The 11,334-nt window shown below is 46.8% G+C and overlaps 1 protein-coding gene across 1 annotated transcript; it reads left to right on the top strand.

Moving 5' to 3' along the window:
• Positions 1-4,944: 4,944 nt before the first annotated feature.
• GP5 (glycoprotein V platelet) lies at positions 4,945-11,101 on the top strand. Its single transcript, XM_050963915.1, has 2 exons — positions 4,945-5,029; positions 8,273-11,101. The coding sequence occupies exon 2, from the start codon at positions 8,287-8,289 to the stop codon at positions 10,231-10,233; it is 1,947 nt and encodes a 648-aa protein (XP_050819872.1). The 5' UTR covers positions 4,945-5,029; positions 8,273-8,286; the 3' UTR covers positions 10,234-11,101.
• Positions 11,102-11,334: the final 233 nt, after the last annotated feature.

Raw genomic sequence — 11,334 nt, 5'->3', positions numbered from 1 at the left:
GCGCCCGAGGACGGCATACCAGTTACAGGCCAGGATTCTTTCCCTCCCTTCTCCAACAGTCTCTCCTACTTCCTCCTGGCGTGGTCCCAGTTAACCTCAGATCTCTGGGTCTTACGCACGGTGAAATATGGATACCACCTCCAATTTGTTTCAACCCCGCCATCCCACCCTCCAACCTCGTCCCTCTTCAGGGACCCCTCTCACGAGCAATTCCTCTTGCAGGAGGTGCGGACACTCCTCGCCATGGGAGCGATAGAGGAGGTAGCAAAGGATGAAAAGGGCAAGGGATTTTATTCCCATTATTTCCTAATCCCCAAGTCAAAGGGAGGTCTCAGACCTATTCTAGGCCTGCGAGGACTCAACAAGTTTATGATAAAGTTGAAGTTCCGCATGGTATCCCTGGGGACCATTATCCCGTCCTTGGATCCTGGAGACTAGTATGCCACCCTCGATATGAAGGATGCGTACTTTCACATCGCCATCCCTCCTCCGCACAGGAGGTACCTTCGCTTCGTAGCCGACCGTCAGCACTTCCAGTTTATGGTCCTGCTTTTTGGCCTTTCTACGGCCCCAAAGGTATTTACAAAGAGTATGGCCATAGTCGCCGCATATCGTCACCAACGTCGGATACGCGTATTTCCGTATCTGGACGATTGGCTCATCCGAGGAGCCTCCGAGACAGAAGTCACCCAGCATGTGGGCATCATCAGGGACCTATTCACACATCTAGGCCTGATGATCAATATGGAGAAATCCACTCTGGTTCCCACGCAGAGGTTAGACTTCATAGGAGCTACCCTGGGCTCCGCTCTAGCCTAGGCCTCCTGACCATATCTGTGGTTTCAGACAATGGCAACAATCCGAGGTCTACAGAATTTCCCTACAACCTCGGCTTGCACTTGTCTCGGTCTCCTAGGTCATATGGCTGCCTGCACATTCGTGACCAAATACGCCAGACTCCGCCTCCATCCTCTCCAAATGTGGCTCAACCTAGTATACCGCCCGGGCAGGGACCCAATAGACACGATAGTCACCATTCCCCCGAGCACACTAGGCTCCCTAGACTGGTGGCTGACTCCCTCCCTGGTGTGTGCGGGGCTGCTGTTCCATCCACCCCTGCCCTCCATATCCCTGACGACAGACGCGTCCTCTCTCGGCTGGGGTGCTCACCTCAGACGCCTTCGCACACAAGGCCTCCGATCATCTCAGGAACTGGCGCTACACACTAGCGGATCAACTGAGCAGGTCCTTTCTGTGCCACGAGTGGTCAATATGCCCGGATGTTATTCATTCAGTCTTCCAGAAGTGGGGATTTCCCCAAATAGACCTGTTCACTTCCCACGCGAACAGGAAATGCCAGATGTTCTGCTCCTTCCAGGGTCTTTCACTGGGGTCGATCTCGGACGTATTCCTAATGCCATGGAAGAACCAGCTGCTTTATGCCTTCCCACTGTTCCCACTGGTTCACAAGGTCCTGATAAAACTCCGCAGGGACAGAGCGCACCTAATCATGATCACCCCAGCGTGGCCCAGGCAACACTGGTACACCACGCTGCTAAACCTGTCGATAGCCAACCCAATTACCCTGCCACTCCACCCAGACCTGATAACTCAGGACCATGGCAGTCCTTGCCACCAGACCTGCAGGCCCTTCACCTCACGGCGTGGCTGATGCGTGGCTAAACCAGTCAGAGTTGCGTTGCTCTGATTCGGTACAACAAGTACTCCTGGGTAGCAGGAAGCTTTCCACTCTGTCAATGTATCTGGCCAAGTGGAAGCGTTTCTCCTGCTGGTGCGGAATGCAGAATGTTACTCCTACTGCGGTCGCAATCCTACCATCTTGGACTACCTCTGGTCTCTTAAGCAGCAGGGCCTGGCGGTATCTTCATTGAGAGTGCACTTGGTGGCCATCTCTACCTTCTACCCAGGGGAGAGTGGCCGCTCTGTGTTCTCGCACCCTATAATTACTAGATTTCTTAAGGGCTTGGAACGCCTATACCCCCAAGTACGTCGCCCTGCCCCTACCTGGGACCTCAACCTAGTCTTAAACTTATGTCTCCACCATTCGAGCCATTGGCAACTTGCTCACTGCTATACCAGTCCTGGAAAACAGTTTTCCTCATAGCCATTACATCGGCCAGGCGAGTCTCCGAGCTACGAGTGCTCATGGTGGACCCACCGTATACTGTCTTTCACAAGGACAAGGTGCAGTTGCGACCACACCCAGCGTTCCTCTCTAAAGTGGTATCTGCCTTCCATACTAATCAGGACATCTTCCTTCCGGTCTTCTTCCCGAAGCCACACTCATCTCGACGGGAACAACAATTGCACTCCCTAGATGTCCGTAGGGCGCTCGCATTTTATATTGAACTGACGAAGCCCTTTTGTAAATCGCCTCAACTCTTCTTTGCAGTGGCCAACCAAATGAAGGGCCTACCTGTCTCCTCCCAGAGAATCTCCTCTTGGGTGACGACGTGCATCCGCACTTGCTGTGACTTGGCTCACGTTCCCCCGGGCCATCTCACCGCACATTCTATCAGGGCTCAGGCTTCATTGGCTGCCTTCCTGGCTCATGTACCAATCCAGGAGATATGTCGCTGTGATGCAGTAGGGACTGTCTGTGTGGGGATGGGAGAGCAGGGGAGGACTTTAGGGGATGGACAATGCCAGGGCCTGTAACCTGAGCTAGGTAAGGGAGGGGAAAGGTCAACACCTTTCCCCGGGAAGGGGACAAAGGAAGGGAGTGACAGGAGTGAAGCAGTTTGAGTTTGGGCTTGGGGCTGTGTGGGCGGAATTCAGGGTATCCTAGCTAGGATCCAAGCACCCTGAAAGCCCAGAAGGACTCGGTGGAGGGGTCCTGACTGTGCCTGCAAGCCCTGCTGTAACCTGTGTTCCTGTTGTCCAATAAACCTTCTGTTTTACTGGCTGGCTGAGAGTCACTGTGGGTCCCAGGAAGAGGGGTGCAGGGCCGGACTCCCCCACACTCCGTGACAGTCGCGCAGCTACCTGGTCCTTGGTCCACATCTTTGCTTCGCATTATGCTCTGGTTCAACAGTCTAGAGATGATGCAGCCTTTGGCTCAGCAGTTTTGCATGCTGCCACATCTCACTCCGACCTCACTGCCTAGGTAAGACTTGGGAGTCACCTAATTGGAATCGATATGAGCAAGCACTCGAAGAAGAAAAGACGGTTACTCACCTTTGTAACTGTTGTTCTTCGAGATGTGTTGCTCATATCCATTCCAAGCCTGCCCTCCTTCCCCTCTGTCGGAGTAGACGGCAAGAAGGAACTGAAGGGCTGTTGGGTTGGCAGGGGGATATATCCAGCGCCATAACGGCACCACTCCAGGGAGCACCCAGTCAACACACCGAGTGTTGCTAGGGTAAAAATCTTCTGATGAGTGTGCACGCAGCGCGCGTGCACCTAATTGGAATGGATATGAGCAACACATCTCGAAGAACAACAGTTACAAAGGTGAGTAACCGTCTTTTCTATATGAGTCCACCTGGCAGCAATCAGTGCATTGCATCCATCGTCAGGTGATCATTCAATTTTCATTCACCCATTGGCTAGCAGACTCTCTTAAAGGGCCTAATCAGAATCTTCCTGCCAGTAAGGAAACCTGCTCCTCATTGGGACATGCGCCTTGTATTTACGGTACTCACTAAGCCTCCTTGTGAGCCGTTAGCTACGTGTTCATGTCTAACCTATCAATGAAAGTTGCATTCCTTGTGGCCATCACCTCAGCCGGAAGGTGGGTGAGCTGGGAGCCCTAGTGGTGGGTGTGCTACACATTATATTTGATGAGGACCAAGTCTCTTTACAACTACATCCAAAGTTCCTCCCCCAAAGTAGTTTCGGAGTTTCACTTGAACCAGTCAGTCCACGTATCTGTTTTTTCTGAAGCTCCATGCATCTGAAGAAGAACAGAGACTTCGTTCTCTCCATGTGTGACAAGCTTTTACCTTCTATTTGCAAAGAACAAAACAAATTAGAAAATGACCTGCATTGTTTCTTGTTATAGCAGAATGAGTCTGAGGTCAAACTGTATCCTCCCAGAGGATCCTTGAGTGGATTTCAGGCTGCATCCTGTTACTAGTTCCATCTTCCTCCTCATCATGGGGTGAGAACTCATTCTGCAAGAGCGACTCCAGCAGCATTGCTTCAGGAAGTGCCCTTGCGTGACATTTGCAAATCAGCATCTTGGTGTTCCATCCGTATGTCTGTGGGATCTGATGCTCTAGTGCAGAACTCCCCACTGATGCTTCCTTTGGGACAGTGTTCTCCAAACAGCTCTGCTGCCTGCATCTGCACACCGTCCCCCTACTTGAGTACTGTTTGTCAGTCACCCACCGTGGAGTGCACATAACAACCAGCACTCAGAGGAGGCTACTTACCTTATAGTAACTGGAGCTGGTCCATATCTAGTCTATCCACCCTCCCCCCCTTTGTTTCATCTCTTTACTAGATTTGTCATAGAAAAAGAACTGGAGAGGCAATCAGACAGCGCTGCCCTTTATGCCTTTGGTTGGAAGCGCGAGGAGGGCAAGGACATGGACAAGCACCAACGGACACTGCTAACAAGAATTTGGCAACTCCAGGCATATGGCACGCATGCATACCCAGCGTGGAATATTGATATGGACCACACATCTCAGAGAGCCACCAGTTACTGTAAGGTAAGTAACCTCCTCTTTTGTCCCAAGGCACATTGCTTGCAAAAGCCGTGTGTGTGTGTGTGTTTTGCTGCACGCTCACAAATCCCAATGGAGTAAATGGGAGCTGTGGGTACAGGGAACCTCTAAAAATCAGTCCACTTCTCTTATATGACTTCACTTTTGGCAGTGAAGTTAAAATAAATGCTGTCCTTTGCCTTTAAAATGCCACTTATTTTCGCATAAGTTAAAAGGTGTTATCTTGAGGATGCATTATGCTGTCAGCCTTCCCATGTAAAATGCAGAATCATCTCAGAGTCCTCACTTGTCTGCTATATGCTTGCTGGATGCCTCTAGGATGCTTTGCCTCTAAGGTAAGACTCAAGCACCTATTTCTTTTTTTTTTAATTTAACATTCCACTGGGGACTGGGTTTAGAATGTGCACAAGATAGTAAAAGCAGCAAAGAGTCCTGTGGCACCTTATAGACTAACAGACGTTTTGGAGAATGAGCTTTCGTGTGTGAATACCCACTGCATCTGACGAAGTGGGTATTCACCCACGAAAGCTCATGCTCCAAAACATCTGTTAGTCTATAAGGTGCCACAGGATTCTTTGCTGCTTTTACAGATCCAGATGAACACGGCTACCCCTCTGATACTTGACATAAGAGAGTAATTCACAATAGTTTAGATAATGTGTTATTGAATCTGGTATATTTGATTTTCCAATAATGTGGGTTCAAGTCCTGGTCTGTAAACTTGTCAGTTGTACATGTTCATGGACTGAGTTCTGGGATTCTTGTACAATACACTGAGAAATCTTTAGGAACACAGGAATTGCTGCACTAGAGCAGACCCAAGATCCATCTAGCCCATTGTCCTGTCTCTGATGGTACCCAGCACCACAGGCTTCAGAAGATGATGCAAGAACCCTACAGTAGGTGGAAGTGGGATAATTGCCCCTCAGTAGGAAATGGCTTAAACCCTGAAGCATGAGGTTTAATATCCCCTACAGAATTTTCAGCTTAATTATAACAATTTGGATATTCTTGTTATCCATATAAATGTCCGATCCTATTTTGAATCTTCTGACGTTTTGGTCTCAATTCAATCCTACTCTGCTTTTGATCCATGAGGATGCTTCGCCTCTCACCCAGCGATGAGATTCTGTAGCAGGCGTTTGTCTGGGATCGTAGGCCCTGGGGGGACGAGGAGGGTTCTGAATAAATTGTCAGCTGGTTCTCCTTAATCTGCTTCTTTATTGATACAATCAAAGAATTCTAGCGTCCTACTGAGAGAATTTTCTTCTGCAGAAAGCGTGCTGGTTACACCCTATCAAATCAGGAACATAGACTAGCAAAACACCTGGATGTACTGATCATTTCAAGCAGTTTGCCAGAGGCAGATGTAAGGTTTACTGGTCCATACTTCCCTGAATCTCACAGCCTTTTTAAGCAGATACGACATCTGCTTCCCTTCAGTCCCCTGGAATAGTGACTGTTTTTAATGAATGATTTTATGTTCCTGTTAGCAGCTCAGCTGCTTCAGAATTCTTGGATGGACCCTCAGGCCTAATGACTTACTGCTTTTTAAATTATCACTTTGCACCAGCAACTCCTCTTCTGTCATCTCTGTCTCTGAGAGCAGCTCAGAGCAGGTCCAGGATAGGAATCTCCCAAACATCCTCTGTGGTGAAACATGATGCCAAGAAATCATTCAGCTTCTTCAAAATGTCCTTATCTTCCTTAATTGGCCCCTTTTAACCTTGCTAAACCAGCCACCTCATCTTTCGCAGGCTTCCTGCTTCTTATGTACTTGAGTCTTGTGTTTGTTTTTATACTTCTAGCTATTTGCTCTTCTACATTCATTCTGGCCTCCTAATTTCCCTTTTACTTCATGCCTGCTGCACTTATGCTCCTATTTATTGGCTTCACAAGAGTCAGATTTCCACATTTTGAAGGGTTTCTTTCTGGGTTGATTAGACTCTCAGACCTTGCCATTTAACCATAATGGTTCATTAGCTGCCTTCCTAATTCTCTTTGTGTTCAGTGATGTGTGTGTCTTCTGAGATTCTATTATTATTTGGCGGGGGGGGGGGGGGTAAGTATATTCCATGCCACTTCTAAGGATTTTACTTCCTTCTTCCTTTGCTTGTAGCATTAGAGCCTTTCTGACAAACCTCATTGTACCGAAATCTCCTTTTCTAAAGTTTAGTACCACTAGTACCTACCTCCCCTTGGGTGTTGAGTCTAATTATATTATGGTCACTATTACTTATCAGCTCAGTTCCTGTTAATTCTTGAATTAGCTCCTGTATATGACTTCAGGCTAAGTCAAGAATATCCTTTCTTGTGTGCTCAGGAATTCGCTGTTCCAAAATGCAATCATTGAAGTGGTGAGAAATTGCTTCTCTCGACTTTGTGTTGTTGTACCATTTGATCAGTTTATAGGTGGAGTGTTGAAGTCCTCCATTATCATCACCCTGTTAGATTTTGCTGCCTCTTTGATCTCTCTCAGCAGTTAAACTCTTACCCAGGTATGACAGGATCTAAAACCCTATTGGGCTTCTGCTAATACATACAATTTCCAAATGTTAGGTGACGTACAACTGGGAGAGAAATTTCATGTAACCATATAGATGTGGAGGATGGCTTACGCTGAGCTGTTTGGCCATATCTGTAAGAGGGCTTGTTTTGCATAACAATGATAAAACATACAATGTTTTAATCTTCAAAGAAGAGCATGCTTCGAAGAGTTTTAAATATGAATAGTGATCACAAAATATTGATATATTATATGCTTTTATTGTGGCTAATACAAATATGAAAAAATCAAGAGGATAAATCTTCAGTACTCTGAATTTAAAGATGAGCGCCAGGATTGCCATCCTTCCAGCCTTTACCCGGACAGTCTGTTTTTTGGCTTCTGTATCCGGGTGCCATTTATGGTTGCCAGGTGCCTGGTTTTTGAACGGAAAGTCTGGTCGAAAGCGGGACCTGGCAGTGTCCAGTCAGATGTACTGACCGGGCACCAACATCCGGATACTGTGGGGTCATTAACCCCTGCCAGCCCCGCTGCCTCCTACCTGCAGGCCAGCTCCTTGTCAGGCTGCAGCAGCTCCTGTCCACGCCCCAGAGCAGAGGGAGCCCAGTTGGGGCGGGGAGGGAGTTGGAGACGATCCAGCGAGTGATTGGGGGTAGGGAGGAATTAGTGTCGGGGTGGGGCCTTCGGAGAAGAGGCACCACAACAGTGGGGCCTTGGAGGGAAGAGGCGGAGAAAGGGCAAGGTCTGGGGGAAGATGCAGAGAAGGGGTGAGGCCAGGGGGAAGAGGTGGAATATGGGGTGGAGTCTTGGAAGTGGCAGGGCCACAGGGGGTCCAGTTACCAGCAATTAGAAAGGTGGCAACCCTAGTAAGCACCATTGAAATGCACGTAATCAAATAAAACCATAGCGTTTGGGGAGCTTTCATCATAAACCAAACCGAAGTTTAGTACATTTTTAGGTTTTTGCTACAGTCATTCACACAGGAAATTTTATGATTAGTACCAAATTGTTACAAATATGTAAAATGGAAACTGGATTCTCTAGTACTAATTTATAACTGCTCATATTCCAGGCACTTCAGCAAGGATGTTGGTTTTTCGTTTAGCTGTAATCATCCATCTGTTCCTTCAGCTGAATGCATCTGTTTGCCCTAAGAAATGCGAGTGTATTCTGAAAGATGCCATCCGTTGCTCTGGTTCCGGTATCAAAGACCTAGCATCATTAGGTCTGCCTACCAACATGACACAAATTCTGATAACAAGTACTAAAGCAACAGAGTTGAAGGACAAAGTCTTTTCCGGAATGACAGTGCTACAGCGTCTCATTCTGTCTTCAAACCAGCTTTCCCTAATTTTGCCAGGAGCTTTTAAAGGCTTAGTAAAGCTGAAGACCCTCAAACTGTTTGACAACAAGTTAACTCAGCTTCCCACAGGAGTGTTCGATGAAATGGTGGACCTTCAGCAGTTGATCCTTGAAAAGAATTTGCTGAAAGATGTTGAGCACAGCCTGTTTGACAAACTAGTCAATTTGCAGGAGCTGTTTTTGAACAAAAACCATCTGACAGAGCTTCCTGATGGAGTACTAAGAAACCTCGCCAAGCTTAAACTACTGAACTTATCCAGAAACTATTTGGCAGCCTTACCTAGAAATATCTTTAGCACATTAACCAAACTTGAGAAGCTCACTCTGTATATGAACAGGCTCAGTTCAATAGACTCTGGTGTGTTTGATAACCTGAGAGAGCTGCAGGAGCTACTTCTGCATTCAAATGACATTCAGTCCATTGCCCCGGGTGCATTTCGCAATCTCCTTAAACTAAATAGTTTAACGCTCTCTCAAAATAAACTGCAGTTGTTACCTCATGGGCTCTTTCTGCATTTGCACAATTTGACTAAATTGACCTTGTATGGGAATCCACTGGGATCCCTTCCAGAAATATTGTTTGGAGAAATTAGGACTCTCCGGAGTCTGTGGGTATATGACACCAAACTCTCAACTGTGCCAGATTTTGTGTTTGGTAATTTGACAGATTTAGAGTTACTTGTGCTGACTTTCAATCCTGAGTTAAGTGTTCTCCCAAGGAACGTGTTCAGTGGTCTACATGAACTTCGGCGTTTGTCTTTGCATACAAATAATCTCTCTACTCTCCCGGACGGCATCTTCCAGGGTCTGCAGAAACTTCAGGAGATTTCCCTTTTCAATAACAGGATTGAGGTTCTTCCTAAAAACCTCTTTTATAATCTCAATAATCTCCAAGCAATTTACCTAAATTGTACCAGCCTGCAGTCTCTTCCTGGAGACTTCTTTGCGTTGTTACCCAAGCTGCAAGAGGTCGTGCTTGACAACAATCCTTGGAAATGTGATTGTCAAATAGCTGAATTCAGAGTGTGGCTGCAGAGGAATTTAGACATAGTAAAAAATGTCACGTTCCTAACTTGTGACAGTCCCATAGCATTAAGGAATATTTCTGTCTTGTCTCTACCAGATGATCATTTTCACTGCCCCTCTACCACAGCCCTTCCACACCACACACCTGAGAGCTCCACTCTTTCCCACACATCATCTGTTCTTGTCACTGAACACTTGCCTTTCACTTGGAAGTCCTCCACAGCTCCTGTGCCTGTGATACATACGAACACCCCCTTGCTGGCTCCATCTGCAACTCCATATTTTATTGACTCCGTCACTGGAGATGTTGAGCCATCTGAATTTCACCCCACAGAAATTCCAACCCAACTTCCCACCGGCATAAGGAGAGAAATGAACAGAGTAAGAGAAATTGTCTCAACCACTGCCACACCACTCAGTGGATCACAAGACCGTCTCAGTGCGCAGCCATTTTTTAAACGTAACATTCCATATATTCAAATATTTTTGTATCTCTATGTTTTGGCTGTAACAGTCCAAGTTTTAACTGTTGTGACCACTTTCTACGTGGTGTATGAAGTCAGGCAGCTTGTGCACTGCAGCAATAGCCCTGCTCAATCCGTTGTACTGGTGAGAATTTTACATGGGGTTAGGAATGCAGATTAGGAGCTCGGCACTAATGAAACATAGAGGATTAGTTGCATTACTGGGCACAGGCCTCATATTTTGGACATTACAGATCTTGCATAGCGAGCACTGTAAACAGGAGACTGTGTGCGTTTCTCAGCTGCACAGCGTTGTATATTGAAAATGTACTTTATCTATTGTGTGTTTTATAGCATGTGCCTACAATAACGACCCCAGCTTCAGCCAGTTGTCTAGCTTTTGAAGTGCCCACAAACTAGTTGTAGAGGTTGTGTATAGAGTTTTTGGCCATCATGCTTAACTACTAATGCTGCTGTAGAGAGTCAGACTGATGTAATCGTAAGGAATTTTCAATTTGCGCATTTTGAATAGCTTTTGGTTTCAGCTGTTTGAAGGATAATTCTGTACCCTCCATTATATGTATTGTTTTGTTGGTTTTAAAAGAGAGGCTCCAGCTCAAACAGAAGCTATAGGCTTGAAGCAGGAATGGCTGGGTGAGGTTCTTGACCTGTGTGATGCAGACGTGCTGGAAGTTGGGTGATGGGGATGCAGCAGCACCCCATGGCTTGCAGAAATAATAGCAACCAATGTGTGGTTTCCATCCCAGACAGGGTTTACAGTTTGGTTCATTGGCTTTCAGCACCCCCACTATACAATTGTTCCCCCAGCCCTGGCAGGAGTTTCATACTAGATTATCATAATGGCCCTGCCTGGCCTTCAAATTGTGTGTGTTTGAAAAGGACTAAACTGCGTTATTAGAAAATCTGTCTCCTCACTGGACTTGCAGATGGCACCTTAGATTATTGGTGTTCATCGCTTCCACAGGGTGTTCACTTTTTGGACATTACTCTGTTTAGACAATGGGAAATAAACGAGTCACTTTCCTTTGGTTCTGGTCAGTTTTATTGTCTAATGATCTGCATTTGCACCCCGCTGTAATGTCTAAGAACACAATAAAGGTCCATCTAGCCCAGTATCCTATCTTCCAACAGTGGCCAGTGCCAGGTGCTTCAGAAGGAATGAACAGAACAGGGCAATTTATTGTCACTCAGGCCCAGCTCCTGACAGTCAGAGGCTTAGGGACAGCCAGACATGGGATTGCATCCCTGCCCATCCTGGCTA

Source organism: Gopherus flavomarginatus, chromosome 8 (genome assembly GCF_025201925.1).
Source record: "Gopherus flavomarginatus isolate rGopFla2 chromosome 8, rGopFla2.mat.asm, whole genome shotgun sequence".
NCBI lineage: Eukaryota > Metazoa > Chordata > Testudines > Testudinidae > Gopherus > Gopherus flavomarginatus.
The sequence above is the reverse complement of the archived record's forward strand: the minus strand, read 5'-3'. Positions and strand labels throughout refer to the sequence as shown.

Coding starts and splice junctions, on each gene's coding strand:
- GP5 (XM_050963915.1), top strand. CDS start 8,287: ATGTTGGTTTTTCGTTTAGCTGTAATCATCCATCTGTTCCTTCAGCTG.